At 39.2% G+C, this 18048-nt stretch overlaps 1 protein-coding gene across 4 annotated transcripts in view; it reads left to right on the top strand.

The window, feature by feature from the left end:
• cdc42bpaa (CDC42 binding protein kinase alpha (DMPK-like) a) overlaps positions 1–18048 on the top strand; it is a 77504-nt gene that overhangs the window by 11720 nt on the left and 47736 nt on the right. For all 4 annotated transcript variants that reach the window (XM_016491940.1, XM_016491966.1, XM_016491948.1 and 1 more), the window contains exons 2-5: positions 1638–1729; positions 6646–6729; positions 6833–6928; positions 7281–7429. In XM_016491940.1, the coding sequence (XP_016347426.1) occupies positions 1638–1729; positions 6646–6729; positions 6833–6928; positions 7281–7429 (421 nt within the window). The remainder of the gene's footprint in view (positions 1–1637; positions 1730–6645; positions 6730–6832; positions 6929–7280; positions 7430–18048) is intronic.

The following is an 18048-nucleotide window of genomic DNA, read 5'->3' on the forward strand; positions in this document are numbered from 1 at the left end:
GGATCTAAATATTTATAATTAATTATAACTAGTTATGATTAATTATTCATATTTCCCCATGAGCTGATTCGCTACAGAACAAATAAGCCCTGATATTAATTAGATATAGTATTTGTAGCCTAATAATAATAAAAAATTGCTATCGTCAAAGGCATCAGCCACAGGCAATGTCTCTGACTATCGTCGATACACAATACTATCGTCTATCGGCACAACTAGGGCTGGGTATCGATTCAGATGTTCCAATTCGATTCGATATGAACGGTGTAGGAAAACTAATACTGGCTTTTGGGTGATAGTTCTCCCAAAAATAAAAATTCTGTCATCATTTATGCATGTATGAATTAATTTTCTTCTGTTGAACACAAAAGAAGATATTTTGAAGAATATGGATAACCAAACTGTTTTGGTCCCCATTGACTTCCATATATTGTTCTCCATACTATGGAAGTCAAGTCAATAGGGCCCATCATAATACTAATCCCGTGCGAATAGGGCTTTAGTTCATCTCGATCTCACATCTATAAGTTCATCTCGATCTCACATCTATAATCAACGAAGCTCTCTACATCAACGAAGTGATACATTACTCAACGCTGCAAAAACACGTAGAAACATTTGAAGCTCCCTGAGCGCAATCACAAGTATGATGATGATCGCAAATGCGACTGAAATGGTCGCACTGTAGAGCCCTGTACAGGAGGCCTTTGTTCACCCCCCAGGGGCCGTGTGAGACACATTTTTATGGATGGGTGCTTTTTATTTAACTTCTTTTGGACTGATGCATGCAACACCCGCTGAGTGGCATTAAAACGCTGCAGAAACACGTAGAAACATTTGAAGCTCCCTGAGCGCAATCACAAGAATGATGATGATCGGGTCAGTCGCACTGGTGCTCCTAAAAAATGTTTATAGTCACACGCAGTAGTTTTCAGTCGCATTGCGACTGAAATGGTCGCACCGTAGAGCCCTGGAAGGTGGTGTTGATGTCGGGAACGCACCTGAATCCGCCATTTTAAGCATGAATGAATGACGGACTCGCCGTTGTAACATCGCTAAGGGGGTGACATTTAGTGGATTAGACTAGTAATAAGATTAACGTAAATCTTATGTTCAATGTTTGTGGAAATAAATATTGAAAAAAATCGATTCGTGGCCTTCGAGAATCGATATTGAATCGACCACATTTTAAAAAACGATATATCGAAAAATCGATTTTTTTGCCCAGCCCTAGGCACAACCCTAATGTGACAAGCCTTTTCTTTCTTGAACATTTATTTTTTTTTTTGATAATGGCAAGATGACTTTATTATCCTTCTACTTGCCAAATAAGCAAATAAGTGGACATGAAATATTGATGTATATAAATATTGAGTTATTTTATTATGCGAGGAAAATGGGTCACAGTGGCCAGTTTTTTTTAGCTGAATCCCTGCAAGAAAGACTTTACTGCAATACACCATTAATCTGTCCTTCGCACCTGCTCAGAGATGCCTCTGAACTTTTGACGTGTGTGAATGTGCTGTAACTGAAACTGCTGCAAATACCTTCGAGAAGATCAGGCCCTTATGGCACACCGTCGTGAAGTGATGGATTTGAACGTCTTCAATAATAACACATTCTCTCTTTCTCCACAGCCAAACCATTCACCTCTAAAGTGAAACAGATGCGATTGCACAAAGAGGACTTCGAGATCCTGAAGGTCATTGGTCGAGGAGCTTTTGGCGAGGTAAGCGTCTGTCTTGTGTTTAGACTGTGGTGAATGACTGGATCTGAATTCCCATACTATCCATAGGGCTGGGTATCGAGTTTGATACTTTTTAGGCACCGACCGAAATGCCTCGATACCATCGAATATCGAAAAACGTCTCGTCGTTCGGTACCAAATTTCGATATCTAAGGGGTTAATCTCAGCATCAGTGAGCCAACAAGCCTGCAGCACTAGCCGGTGTGTTCGACTAGAAGAGGTGCGGCGCAGATCGATCAGTGTTTGAAAGCGCACGGAGCAGTCTGCTCTCTTTAGCTCTCGTGGTACAGTAATACACCGATCGGTCTGCACAGTCAGTCCGAGCCAAGTCCAACACACCTACTAGTTTACACCAGTTACACTCAGAGATGTGGCGCACACGTGAGGCTGTAGTGCGAATGCGTCCCAGCCCCCTTAGATGTAAGGCTACATTTACACTGGTGCGTTTATGTTTTAAAATGAAAACGATCCTCGTCATACTGGCATTTCCACTGCGTTTCAAGCTGGCTTTCCACTATTTCCGACAAGCGACAGACCGGTCATTCAGTCATTCATTTCCAATGGAGAGTAGTGCGGGAGCTGCGTGGAGTTCTGATCATATGCAGATGGCCGTTCATACTACACGACCGAAAGCGCGTGTTATGTGACCATTCAAGAAGCTATGCAAACAGCTGTCATAATCACGAATGATTTCTTCGATTTCATAATTGAAAGTAACTTGTCAGTGAACTACGGCTATGTGTAGTAAATTCTGCTCCATCTGAAAGCATGAAAAATGCGCATGACAATCGCGTTCGATTAATCGTGCAGCCCTAATACCCAGCCCTAACTATCCATAGTATATAGCACCCAAAATGTTCTCATAAGTTTGCTTTTTTTATTAAGAAACCTTTGTGCAATAAACAACTTTGGTATTATGTTAGGTTGCTATTTGATGTCTAAAATGTCTTAAAATAGTTTTTTTGTATGTAGTTTAGAACTTTCCAGTGTTTTTACTAGGGATGTGCGCGACGACTAATTTGACTGTCGTTTAAACTAAAGTTTTGTATCCGACTAGTCGACTAGTCTAAAAGCAAGAAACCCCCTAAAGATGGCAAGAAAAAAAAACTCTGCGTGCGTGTAGCATATATAATAGCCTATATTTGAAATACTTAATCTATGAATCACACTGTCAAATCCCTCAATGAATTCTGCTTGCCGCACACTTGCCTCGCGTTATCATCATTTCATTTTAGGCGGATGTTAAAAAGAAAAAAAAAGGTATACACTCAACGTCGGCCAAAGCATAGCTTATTTATTCAAATCAGCTGGGGAAATGCAGAACAATGGAAAATCAATCAATAGCCTGACAGAATTCTTAATCTTCATATAACGTTAGCCAACATATTAAAACAAAAGTCAAAACAATAGGAAGGTTTATCAAGAAATAGCATTAAAACGGCTTTTAAAAACGTACTTCGTGTAGGCTATATCGTCTAAAAACAAAATGCAACAATGCCCATTTTACTTACTCAGACCATGCGTTATTTGTTCAGTGAAATTATCAACGTGGTCTGGTGAAAGACGGGACCTGAGGCGATTAACAATAAAATTCCTGCACTTGAAAAAACGCGCTCGGCAGGAACTGAAGTCGCAGGCACGCAGAGATAACAAAAAGCAAGCCGATAGAGTTTCAGAAAGCGCCTGGACATCCCGCACCACCACCGAAGTGGGTTTTCGTTAGAGGAACAGACGGCGCGGACGGGATCGCAGCACCGATGGGTTGTAGTGAATGATGTGATTGACACATTTGCTGGCTTTAGCCAGCCTCTAAGCTAACGCATGCCTGTATTGAATATTATTATGCATCGCTCCAGTAGAGTTATTTTAAGACAATTTGACATTACACCGTTTACTCAAAACTTTTCCGTTTCCTTCTAATTCAAAATAATCCCACACCTTGCTTGTCTTTCGCATGGTCATTTTTGAACTCGCCGTAACTGACACGAAGAAAACGCATGTGAGGTCTGAGGTAAAAATGTAGTTTCCGCCCAGATAAACTTAAAAATAATGTATTATTTTTCAAACGTTTTATTTTAACTTATTTAAAATGTTTTAAATGCAATGTTAAAATGATGGTAATGTGAATGATAAAATCCTGTTTTTCTTTTTCTTTTTTTTTCTGTCGTGTAATCGACTTGTTTTCAGTGTCGACTAGTAGGATCTGTACCGTTTAGTCGACTAGACCCGCACATCCCTAGTTTTTACCAGTGAAGTACATACTCGACAAAATGTAGAAGTGTGTGAATTGAGATGCAGCCAATTAGTCGTTTAAGTGCCAGAGAAGTGGTCAGGACCCTTGTGGTGCCATTGTTGTTTTTTGGGCAAAGAGTTCATTCACGACCCAAAGGCATGTCAAGTTATTTTAGTAAATTACAGTTTGTTACCCCATGAAAATGTCAACCTGAGTTAACAGTTTAGCAGCCAAAGTCAACCTATTTTCACTCTTGCATATGTGACACCATCACCATCTGCAGAATGAGAGTTACACTGAGCAGATGCTGATGGGTGTCATGCTCTCTGAACGGAGCTCTTTGTAGCTGTCAAAGGGTCGTCTCTGTGTTAAGGTTGACCTTTCACCCCGGCCGACCTGTGTTGCCCTGATCCTGGTTTCATAGAGACCCTGACAGGAGCCAGGCTAGAGCGCATCGCTTAAATCTCTCAGAACATCTCTGGTTCTTCTCTGATCAGTGATTAATTGATGATTGACATGAATTTATTTCTTTCTATCTATTTTTTTCTTCATTTTTCTGGATTCCATTTTAATGGTTAAATTAAATTTTAGCAAAGCATACTTTAAGTAATGAAACCTATACAATTTAATGATCCATTTGGAAACCTTGGAGTTGTGATTGATGATAAGCTGAATTTCTCAGACCACATTGCTAAAACTGCCCAGTCCTGCAGATTTGCTTTATACAACATTAGGAAGATCAGGCCCTTTCTTTCAGAACATGCAACACAACTCCTTGTTCAAGCTCTTGTTCTATCCAGGCTGGACTATTGCAATGCTCTCTTGGCAGGTCTTCCAGCCACTTCTATCAAACCTCTACAATTAATCCAAAATGCCGCTGCAAGATTAATCTTTAATGAGCCGAAAAGAACGCATGTCACACCTCTGTTCATCAATTTGCACTGACTACCAGTAGCTGCTCGCCTTAAATTCAAGGCATTATTGTTTGCCTACAAAACCATCACTGGCTCTGCACCCATTTACCTAAATTCATTACTTCAGAGTTATGTGCCCTCTAGAAGCTTGCATTATATATTGTTGCTCTTTTGTTAGTTTTGACTGCTTTTATTGTCCTCATTTGTAAGTCGCTTTGGATAAAAGCGTCAGCTAAATGACTAAATAAATAAATGTAAATTTATTTTACAATAATAGGGCCCTATAATATGTTTTATCTTATAAGAAATTTTTATGACTGAATTCCACGATTCCATCAGTGTTTTCCACATTGTAGAAATCAGTGAATCAGACTAAATAACAAATGTTCTTGCTGTTCCTCTTTTCTCTGGTTTCATTGCCTTTTTCATTTGAATTGCTCGCTCTTGTCCACCCACACATCTCGTACTGTTGACAATGTTATGACAGAAGTTAAATGTCATTTTTGAGTAATAATTAGTTTTCCAAAGCTGTATTTTAAAGGTTGCATTGTGGGAGTTTGGCCCATGTAAGGCTGTGTGTTTTGAGGGCACAATGCCAGCGCTCTGAATGCTATTTTAAAAGTTGCTTTCCAGTCCCTGGGTCCTTTCGCTTTCCTTCCCTCCTCTAGCTTTTCTTAGCAACCATAAACTGAATTTTAAGGTCTGTGCCATTGGTTTATTTTAAGTCCCTATCAAGTGTATGGAAGAGAGAAGAGCGTGATTTCTGTCTGGAATAATGCTCGTATCCTGGCTCGGACTGGAATGTGCAGACCCCTCAATGTGTGCTTGTTTTGGCTTATTTAATCGTAGGGAGTGAATCACACTGTTGTTTCGCTTGGACACCTTAAGTTCAAGATAAATATATGCCCATTCCACTTTCCTTCCTTTCCTCATGATGCTTACACAAATGTCCGGACCAAACATCATTTTATTTGTCCATTATGTGCCATTTAGGTGAATGTGTTTGGATCAATGTTCCCTATAATTAGTTTTTTGCTCCGCAAAACCCATCATTATTACATTATTATATGTATTAATGATATATTATATATCTTATGTTTGAAATTAAATGTTAGTAATGATAAATTGTATGTAAAAATATTTATGTAATATATAATATAAAATATTTAAAATTATATAATATATATTTATATTATATTTAATTTAATTATTTTAGTTTATAAAAAAGTAGTAAAAAAATAAAAAAGTTATACAAAAATTTTAATTATAATAAAATATGTTATCAAAAGTGGCTTGGGTCAGATTTCAAAGTCATATTTTGCAGTTCAAAGTTTGATTTATTAAAATTGGATTTGGGCTGTCAGTGAAATTGTCACTGACTTGAGATCGAATTGCTGCCAGTTGATTGTGTTTTTACTTGTTGAGTTCTGAGTGTGTGTCTTTGTGAAGAATGCTTTCTTCCCCCAGTATGAGTTATATTATGATTTCATAGCTCTGTGTGTGTGTGTGTGTGTGTGTGTGTGTGTGTGTGTGTGTGTGTGTACACCCGCAGCAACCTGACCTGCCCTTTAACTCAAGGTTTACACTCTACTGTCACTGATAACCACTTCCATGTGTGATCTGGTAATCTAGATGGAACAAAAGCAACACAAAGCGGCTTATCATCTCATCGGGACCTCTAGAAATCCCCTCATGCTTTCTTAATGGAGAGCCGGGTGTCAGATCTCTGTGTGTTTTCCGTTGCATTACAGGTAGCAGTTGTAAAGGTGAAAAGTTCAGACAAGGTGTTTGCCATGAAGATCCTCAACAAGTGGGAGATGCTGAAAAGAGCAGAGGTACAAACACTCTCGAGTCTTTCCATCTCAAAATGAATTAGTTTGGTAAGGAAAACTTAGATTTGAGTGGCAAATGTAAATAAATGTGTCTTCTTGTTTCCAGACAGCTTGTTTCCGGGAGGAGCGGGACGTGCTGGTGAACGGGGACTGTCAGTGGATCACCAGACTGTACTATGCCTTTCAGGATGACAACTTCCTGGTAGGCTTCTGCCCTCTGAGTGCTTCCACATTAACAGGAGTATCTATCTATCTATCTATCTATCTATCTATCAATATTGTTATATCTATCTATCTATCTATCATCGTTCTATCTATCATCGTTCTATCTATCTATCATCATTCTATCTATCTGTCGTTCTATCTATTGTTCAATGTCTGTCTGTCTGTCTGTCTGTCTGTTATTTTATCTATCATTTTAGCTAGCTAGATATCATTCCATTTTATCGGTGGCACTAGCTTTCAGCGTACAGTTGTAAGCCTGCACATTTCTTTTGTATCTGGTGTCTGTCTACTTTTACATCGTTCAGTTCTGACATGTCTGTCTTCTGCAGTACCTGGTGATGGATTACTATGTGGGTGGTGACCTCTTGACACTTCTCAGCAAGTTTGAGGACCGTTTGCCAGAGGACATGGCCAGATTCTACCTGGCTGAGATGGTTCTGGCAATTGATTCTGTGCATCAGCTCCACTATGTCCACAGGTGAGATCATTGTTCTCGTGAACCGGCCTGGTTTTTCTTGTCCTTCTCTCTCTTTTTTTTGTTTCTGCTGCACGACATTGTGACATTTGGAGCAAATTGCATGGAAATGATTTGTGTGTGCTGGTCTGTGGGAATGTGAATTCTTTTGGGAACACAGGAAGTGACCAAATTGTTCTGATTTCAACAATCACAGAGCACATTTCAGTGCTGCCTTTGCTTGCTAAGTTGCTATTGCGTTCTATACATGGAGCGCACTTCCAGGGATAACGCTCGGAGGCGCCTGGCCTCTCAGATGTGGCTCCAGTGGAATTGATTTATTCTGGTCTTACTAATTGCAGGCTGCCGCTGCGGAGCCCAGCAGAGGTCCGTACATACAGTATGAGCTCTGAGAACTCAAATAAAGACTATAATGACAGGTTTAGTAGCCACCCCGGCCGTGAGAGATATGTTTTGGACAATTTAAAAGGGGTATGATACTGTGGGCAACTCCCTTCCAAAGAAGGGAAAATAGATGTAGTTCTATTTTTACCCACGTTTAAGTGCGTTGTCCAGTTTTGGACAGATTTACTCAAGCTTGAAATTAATCGTTACATAACCTCATCCATAGTAAAACACCAAGCTAAACTTTAGGTGCTGAGTAGACCAGATTGACAAAGGGGTGGGCCTTCCATTGTTGTCATTTATGCGGGAAGTTGCCTATTTGTGTGCCAGGCTGTGAGTTTCCTGTCATTCTGTCCCCCATGCTGGATGCTTTTCAGTTCTGCAAGGCTGTTACATATCGTACAATTTCCTTTGCTGACGGTGTTTTTACTCTCTCATATGCTTGTTATTCACTATTAGAATATAAAGTGCATGTTTTTCCCCTGCAGCAGCGTGCTTGTGTTGATACGCTTCATCTGCATTCCTTCTGTCCATTTAAAGCTGTTTGCGTTTGAGTGGTAGTCAGCGCTCACACCATATGTTCAGTGATAAACTGTGACACATTTTGGCCAAGACAGCTGTTCCTTTTATCTTACATCTCTCTTATGTGAATGTACATGGCTGCGCTGGAGTTTTCATGGTTTGATTAGGAAGAATTTGTGTTTTTGGTTCCATATTTGGAGTTTTGTTAAATATCTTATCAACTGAAAAGAAGTCAACATAAAAGTGAAATTGACCCCATGTACTTTCTGAACACATGTTTCTGGCCTTATTGTGCACAATCATCTGTGCACATTTTTCCAAATACAAAATGCACTTTTTAAAAAAAATTCTAAATATAACTGGCTTTCCTCTGAAATGATTGTCCTTTTTGACTGATGCAATAATACATTTTACTTTTTCTGCTCCTCCCATCAAACCACCTGTCACTTTTTACAATCCAATCAATTTCATAAGGATAAAATTAAGTCCCACCTTACTTTTTTTACTTGAAAATAAGTCACTTTATAAAGTAAAATGTGTTCATGTTGATAGCATATCATAATTTACTTTTTCATAATAATTTAGACTGTATTTCTGACCATTGTTTGTTTTCTGTAAAATTGTCTGTGAGGAGTGTTATAAATGCCAGATTGGTGTTTTATTTCAGAATAGGAAGGAATATGCTTTTTTATGATGTGCGCCCTTTAATAACTGTCTAAAACAACAGTTTTGAACTTTGACTAGATGTCCAGGAGGCTACAGTGTCTCCATCATGTTTCTTTATGATTTAAGATTATGCGGACTACTATAAATAGTTGACAGTGTTTGATTAGTGCTTCTCTGATAGCACATTTTTATGGTGTCAGTGTCTAATTCAATGTGGATAAATTACATTAGGTAAACATGTCAGCTGTGTGGACGCTAGGGCTGGGTTGACAGTATCGATTTCTTAATTGTATGTTCAGCTCCAGTCGACTGGACTCCATGTCTGTAAGCTGAGCGCAGTGTTGACCGCTGCACTGACCTGTTCACCAGAGGTCGGCACTTCAGCTCCCACATTACTTTCATTCCACATGCACACAGGTATGTGACACTCCCTGGACCAACCCTCTGAACACCAGCAGACCAGCAGTAACAATCTCCTGAATGCAGGGTATTTTGAGCTCCTCCCCTCAGCGTCTGGCTATGAGCGAGTTTGACCAGCGTCTGAGAGACATCTAACACTCATATTCCTCCGAGAGCCCAGCGGCGTGTCTGGGATTTTGACACCTCGTTGTCACTTCTGAGGCTCTGACAGTCACACCACTGCCGTCTGCAGTCTGGCTCGGCTCTGATTATGTGAACTCCAGTGGCTTCACTCTTATTGGCGGTCGATGCATTGATTTGCTGCTCATTTGAATAAAGTTAAACCTTTCATTATGTTGGCCACATTTACTCATGTTGCCTGAAATTCTCTCAACCTTATCACTGAACAGTTGATTTATTTTGCAGTGACGTCATGGCTGTTTTGATTTGGACAAAGAATTCACAATCAGCTAAAGCCAATAAGAAATGACTTTTGAATTTACACAAGAGGGCCTTTCGCACCGCTTTAGTTCCAGAACTAAATGTACAGTACTAAAGTACTGGAACGATTTTTCGCGAACTATTTCCCAGTACCATTTAAAGGGTTGCATTCGCACTGACAGTGTGTACTAGGAAGTGACGTAAGCTGATCGACAGCGACGTCATTTGTGTGCGGCGTTCAACAACGGAAACAAAGAAGAACAACGTTAACAACAGGAGGATGGAGGACGCTGTGATCGGAGCTGCGTGTTTGTTGTTTCTCGCGGGTTTCACAATAATGGACATGGAATGTCGACGTATACGTAAAGCGATTGAAAGAACGGAAAGGAGGACTAAGAATCTCCAACGACAACTGGCAGTGCTACATTTGCTACAAGTGCCTGCACTTCAGCGTCCGTCCATCTATCGCTGTTCTCCATACTTGCGAAATAAGTTGACACAATGTTTACAGTATGTTTACACGGCGTTTTAAATCATGGCGGGTGAGGGCGTTTTTGTACGCGTTTGGCCAATCAATGTCTACTTACGTCACGGGTAGTACCAGTTGTGCTGGTTAGACCCTGCTCCGGAGTAGGAGCTAATTTGGTTCCTCGAAAAAGGCAGTCTGGTACTAAAATCGCACCCAGTTCCGGCGTTGCGAAAACGCCAAAAAGTGGGTAGTTCCACAATTAGTTCTGGTACTATGAAAAGGTTCCCGCGGTGCGAAAGGCCCTAAGGAAGACTGATGCACAAGGTCTGTTTTAGGACCATTAAGATTTTTCGCATTGTGAAAAGTTCAATTCAAGTTTTCAATTCAAGTTTATTTGTACAGCGCTTTTCACGATACAAATCATTGCAAAGCAACTTTACAGCAAATTAAGTTTCTACAATATTTAGTGGTAGCTTATCAGTGGATGTTGTTTCAGGGTTGGCATCATCTGAGGTCCTCTGAGGGGTTGGCATCATCTCTTCTCAGGTGTTCTGGATGTGGCAAAAACAGAGAAACAAATAGAGACATAATTAGTGTTGCTGCTGTTCCAACCAAGTAAAATTGATTTGTTTAACCCAAACTAAAGAATAATAATGTGCATTTGATCAGATATAACTGCAGTAAGTTCATGACAATTAAACACATTTCCTCCACCAAAGACTTACTACTGTAAATGGCCCAGATGTTTTGCCATTAAGATGTTTTAACCTTCATTTCCAGTAGTGGTTGTCATCAGATTATTTATTATTGTATTTATTTATTTTATATATTTTTTTGCTGTATTGAAAAAAACTTTGATTTTTACATTTATATTTATTTTTTACCGTATTGCGTTGAAAAATACTGTAGTATTATGATCTGTATTTAGTTTCAGCATAAATTAAAGATGGTACAAATGTGTTATGTAAATACTTTACTATTTAAATAATATATCAGTCTTTTTATTCATTACAGTAATAAGTAGATTTATTTGGCGTAATGTTAATGGTAAAATTAGGGGAAGGAATGTCTCAATGCAAAATATCTTAATAGCCCTAATAATAGGCTTAATTTTCTTTTTTCAAAACATAATTTCACTTTTTTTTTTCTTTTGATTTTGAAGTGAAATATAACTGCAATGTGCTCTTGGCTTGATTTTGTAGTGTTGGGTGGGTTATGTTCAGATTGCCATACTATTAAGCCAAGATGATATCAGCAGATGTTTTTGCATCTGTGCTGGTTTGGAAGAAAATCTGTTTCTGTGGTATCCCTCAATGCAGTGCGCTTAACTTGACCTGCCATTTCCAAAGGGGTGGATGAAACGGAAACATTATCAACCACAATTTTTTGTCACATGTATTTTTTTATTTTTATTTCTGAGATTATAAATTGGCCACAATTTGTTAAATTAAACGTGCAACAAAATGTAGCATACTAGTTTGCAATGTCGGTATTGGTACAAAATAAAAGAAGGAATTATAACACACAGTATGCTAATATTCCATTCATAACCGAAGTGTGTCGTGAGATCCTGAGGGTGCTTGAAGGGTGTCTGATTCAGGGTGTGGTGTGGCACAGCTACACAGCCTCATGGGATCGCCAGGATCGTCTATCTTTGCCTGGAATTTCAGGAGCTCCCAGAGGAATGAACAGCACTGCAGCTTCTGAGGCGAGATCTCAAGCCCAGATGCTCGACCACATCTCTGATCACCATCTGCAGAATCCTGGAGGCCACAGGAGAAAGCCCCCCCGCATTCCTGCGGTCTCTTTCACCAGGAAGCCGACACTGAAGTCAGCAGTAAACTACTCCGCGACCTTTGTTTGGCGGTTCACAGCTTCACAGTGTAGTAACTGTAAGGCTTGAGTTTATGAAGTACAGGGAATATCCAACTAGAGGAAGCCATCCGTTACCGTAGGCTATTGTTGTTTAAGAATGTCAAGTTTCATCTCTTCTTGTACGATTCTTCTCAGGGGTGTTTTGGATGGGGAATGAACCTCTCCATCACAGCTCCGCTCTAAGCGATTGTGTAATCTGGGTTAATATTAGGGCTGCACGATTAATCGCATGCGATATTTAACGCGCATCTTGTCAGAAAGCCGGTTCTGTAATCAGCGGTAAATCTCCATCACCTGCGGGCTTTCACGCGTTAAATATCGCATGCGATTAATCGTGCAGCCCTAGTTAATATTGATTCAGGTGTGCATGTTTTCTGCCCGCATGAGTTGCTGGCGGAGAAAATCAGGCCTGGAGCGCATTCTGATCATGAGGTCGGCCTCTATCGCATTGGCAAACACGCCCCTCAGTCATTCTGAAGCTCCTGAGATCTTCACTCTAGTGTTTCAGCTTGGTTCGTTTGTGATTAATCCAGTTATTTACCTTCCCCTGGACTGTGTGCAGATATTGATCAGATTTCCTGAAGTTCCACCCCTTTTCCATCTCTCTCGGGATGATAACCTGATGGGTTGGACAGGTCCTTAGGGTCTCCGAGAGTTGAATGCCAATAGCTGTCATCAGCTAATGATCGAAAACGCCTTGGTCAGCGTCCTTACAGATAACAGTCAATTGTTTTTCATTCTTCATTCTGTTTTTTTTTAAACTGGGAATTAAATGAGCTTTAATGAATATGTGGCTTTGTTTGTCTAAGGCTATAATTGTGGAACTTGGGGTCTTCAAACTAAAAACTGTGGTGCTATGAAACTTGTCTTTAAGTTTCATAGCACCACAGTTTTTGGTTTTAGTCATTTTTAGTCATTTTAGTCAGTTTTAGTCATTTTTAGTCCCCAAAAATGAACATTCTGTCATTATTTACTCACCCTCATGTCATTCCAAATCTGTATGATGTTTTTTGTATGACGTTTTTTCTGTGGAACGCAAAAGAAAAATTCTGAAGAATGTTGATAACCAGACAGCTTCGGTTCCCATTGACTTCCATGGTATTATTATTATTTTATTTTTTTTACCATAATTAATTAATTCAATTCATTACATTTATATAGCGCTTTTCTAGGCACTCAAAGCGCTTTACATTGTCAGGGGTTATCTCCTCATCCACCACCAGTGTGCAGCATCCACCTGGATGATGCGACGGCAGCCATAGTGTGCCAGAACGCCCACCACACACCAGCTTATTGGTGGAGAGGAGACAGAGTGATGAAGCCAATTAGCAGATATGGGGATTGTTAGGAGGCCATGATGATCAGAGGCCAATGGGCAAATTTGGCCAGGATGCCGAGGTCACACCTCTACTCTTTTCGAAAGACATCCTGGGATTTTTAATGACCACAGAGAGTCAGGACCTCGGTTTAACGTCTCATCCGAAGGACGGTGCTTGTTGACAGTATAGTGTCCCCGTCACTATACTGGGGCGTTAGGACCCACACAGACCACAGGGTGAGCACCCCCTGCTGGCCTCACTAACACCTCTTCCAGCAGCAACCTAGTTTTCCCAGGAGGTCTCCCATCCAGGTACTGACCAGGCTCAGCCCTGCTTAGCTTCAGTGGGCAACCAGGCTTGGGCTACAGGGTGATAAGGCATATAATGGAAGTCAGTGAGAACCGAAACTGTTTAGTTACCAACATTCTTCAGAATATCTTCTTTAATGTTCCACAGAAGAAAGAAAGTCATTCAGGTTTGGAACGACATGCGGTTGAGTAAATTACGACAGAATATTAATTTTTGGGTGGATCAATATTATTTATTTATTTATTTAAGTTTTTAATTAGATAAACCATCCAATAGAACCAATTCATAACAAATTATTAAAACTTCCCAGTGCTATTTGAGAGGAAGATATTTGGGGGAGTGTACTTATTGCTTGTCATGTGCAATGTCATGTAAAAAATAAATATAAAATAAAATAAAAATAATAAATAAACACATTTTGACTCATCATGCAAATGTTTTGACTCATCATGCAAAGTCCCTGTGTATCCCCTAATTTAGGTCTTTATGTATTTATCTTAAATAATATACCAATTTTATTTGCTTTATTGTTTTTAATATGAATTATTTTTTAATTTACTTAAAATGTATTTTATATATGTGTATATATATGTATATATATATATATATATATATATACACATATATACATATATATGTCATGTGCAATGTCATGTAAAAAATAAATATAAAATAAAATAAAAATAATAAATAAACACATTTTGACTCATCATGCAAATGTTTTGACTCATCATGCAAAGTCCCTGTGTATCCCCTAATTTAGGTCTTTATGTATTTATCTTAAATAATATACCAATTTTATTTGCTTTATTGTTTTTAATATGAATTATTTTTTAATTTACTTAAAATGTATTTTATATATGTGTATATATATGTATATATATATATATATATATATATATACACATATACACATCTATATCCTGTTGTTCTGGGTTGCAGTAACTCCATCCTTATGATGTTCACATGCTTGTTGTATATTCTGGGCGTTTTAAAGTTATTTTATGTGCATTTAAGAAAAACAGCACCTGTTAAGGAAGTTGCAGCCTGATGTAAATCACTAAACAGGATGTGGTGTAAAACCTGAAGGAAGTGGAAATGGTACACCACTGCTAGTTGTTCTGATCCTCATAGGAAGTGATGTCTCATTTCCAGGCTGGACAGCTGACCGTCGGAGATGTTAGTGGTCAGTAAGCCATGACGCTTCTCTCGGTCTGTCTGAAGTCAGAGCAGATGGTGTACACATATCAACCATGCTCTTTTAAAGCAGGATTACCTCCCTTTCTTGACCATTCGTCCTCTATCTCTGTTTTGTGTGCGTTATGAAGGCTTAATGCACAACACTGACATCTTTGACTCTTTATTTGTTAATATGTAGCTAATTGGTTTATGTGAAGTGTCTGGGAAATGTGTGCGTTGTCTGGAATGCTCTTAACAAAAGCATTTAAAGCCAGCTGGACACCATAAAGTGAGATGGACTAACTTACACTGAGCATTTTATTTTATTATTTTTTTTTTTTCACTGACCAATAGACAACAAGCTCTCTGTTTATATGTCCAGAACTGCTCATTTTTGTTGCCCATTTTTATTGTGAATAGACTTCATTCTAAAAGTTTTGTGAACTGCAGGAAGGAGTTTTTTCCCCCATCTGTCTTTGTGGAAAGAGAAAATCAGGAAGAGAAAATAGCTGCTAGTAGTCATCACTGCAAGTGGCCTATTTGCGGAAGGGTTGGGGGAGATGTCTGCAGTTTTGCCCACCCCCTTTCCACTCGCAAGACTGACAAATAACAAATAGACGCAAGAGAAAGGAATGTTGGGTCATGCTAAAGGCCATCAGTATTTACTGTTTACGCATTTATAGGGAAAATTGCAGGGTTTTAAGTACAGCTCATGACTTTGGACCGCCTAGCCATGGGAAACTGTTGCAGTTCATTCAGTGCTATCTCTTTCTGGCAATGCAAATTCAACAGTACTTTATTGGCATGACAAATAGTTAGTGTTAGGGGTTTATTCAAATCAGCACAAGCACTAGTAATAGCGATGCTTGCCTTTGCAAACACAAGTTCTGCAAAGTAAACTAAGAAGAGTCTCTCTCACAATGTTAATATAGGGAATGTGCAGAATTCTGTCTCTCTCAGTGTCTTGGCAGTACGAATCTCTTTTTCTGTAAACACAGTAGCTCGTCTGATAAGAGTTTCCAGTGGTTTTGCTGTTATGCAGTGAGGTTGGCATCAGACGCTTGCCTTAATAGGGCATCACTCCACTGCTTTTTTCTCCCAGGCTCCATCTTTATTAGGCTACTGCTTTCTGCATTTATTATTTGATTTATTTTTTGTGCAAGTCTGTTTTTAAATGACTTTTTTCCCCCTTGGACATTCCCTTAGTTTCTTTCTCTTTTTCCTCCTCCATTTTTGTCCATTTCCTCTAGGTCAACTGGTTTTCCTGTCCTTTGTTTTTATATTGAACATCAGTATAACACAATGCTGAACATGTTAAATTTTCAAAATAAACAGAAGAGCAACACTGAAATGTATTAAAGGGATGCTTCACCTCAAAATGAAAATTTTGTCATTAATCACTTACCCCCATGTCGTTCCAAACCCGTAAAAGCTTCGTTCGTCTTCGGAACACAATTTAAGATATTTTGGATGAAAACCGGGAGGCTTGTGACTGTCCGATTGACTGCCAAGTAAATTACACTGTCAAGGTCCAGAAAAGTATGAAAGACATCGTCAGAATAGTCCATCTGCCATCAGTGGTTCAACCGTAACGTTATGAAGCGACGAGAATACTTTTTGTATGCAAAGAAAACAAAAATAATGACTTTATTCAACAATTAGTCTCTCCCCATCACTGTAGTGCCATTTTGGAGAATATCCGTTGAACGCAAGCAGCGTACACTATTCTGTGTCAGCCGCGACACAAGGATTCGTTTTCTATGTGTATTTACGCTTTGATTTGAACGAAAACAGCGCATCCGTGCAGCGCGGCTGACACAAAATAGCGTACGCAGTTTGCTTGCGTTCAGTGGTTATGCTCCAAAATGGCGCTACGGTGATGCGGAGAGACACAGAGTAGACGAATTGTTGAAAAAAGTCGTTATTTTTGTTTTCTTCGCGTACAAAAAGTATTCTCGTCACTTCATAACGTTACGGTTGATCCACTGATGGCAGATTGACTATTCTGACGATGCTTTTCAAACTTTTCTGGACCTTGACAGTGTAATTTACTTGGCAGTCAATCGGACAGTCACAAGCCTCCCGCTTTTCATCCAAAATATCTTAAATTGTGTTCCGAAGACGAATGAAGCTTTTTTGGGTTTGGAACGACATGGGGGTAAGTGATTAATGACAAAATGTTCATTTTGGGGTGGAGTATCCCTTTAATGCATTAATTATTGGTTACTGATTCATGCTCTCAGCAGCCAATAACTCATCACACAAAACCATGTTTATCCTTGTTGCAAGTGAACCCGTATTTTAATATAATCTGGGTCATATTTTCATTTACCTTGTGTAACTTTTTTGCTGTTTTTCTAGGATAATGTCTATATGGCAGGGATCGCAAAATTTCAAAATCCCTGGCAGCCCTTCGGGCAGGCATTCTTCAGATTTTGGTTGCCCAAAAGTGAATTTAACTAGCCTGAATAAAAGATATTGTATTTTTTCTTCAAATAACAAGTCAAGAGAGTAGGGGCGCAACGGATCACAAATCTCACGTTTCGGATTATATTACATTATCATATAGGGCTGCACGATAAATCGAAATGGAATCGAGATCGCGATTCGACAGAAGCTGCGATTGTCATGCGTATCTTTCAGTGAAGCACGGTTCTGTGATCAGCAGTAAATCGCCATCCAAAGGCCAGAGGGCGCTCTCGCGCTGAAACTCCAAATACACCTTGTAGAAGAAACCCAGGAAATGCCTATCGCTGCAGCCGAATAAACAGAAGATTCAACTGCTTTCATTGATTCAACGTGACTAATAAATACACGACTACAGCAATATATGGTTTATCAGAGTTCTTATTATTATGATTTTCATTAAAATAAAGTATATTTATAATGCAATGCCTTTATCACTGCTTAAATACTATGAAATATGTCGTGTGCCTTATTCTGTGTAAGAAGCCACATCATCTCACAGAAGGATTTATTTCAAACACTCGACTGACGTTATGAAGTGAGTTTGGAGTAAAAATATGTTATTAAATGTGGTATTTTCACATGCTTTCAGA

The sequence above is a fragment of the Sinocyclocheilus anshuiensis genome, unplaced genomic scaffold (assembly GCF_001515605.1).
Source record: "Sinocyclocheilus anshuiensis isolate Anshui unplaced genomic scaffold, SAMN03320099.WGS_v1.1 scaffold261, whole genome shotgun sequence".
Classification (NCBI taxonomy): domain Eukaryota; kingdom Metazoa; phylum Chordata; class Actinopteri; order Cypriniformes; family Cyprinidae; genus Sinocyclocheilus; species Sinocyclocheilus anshuiensis.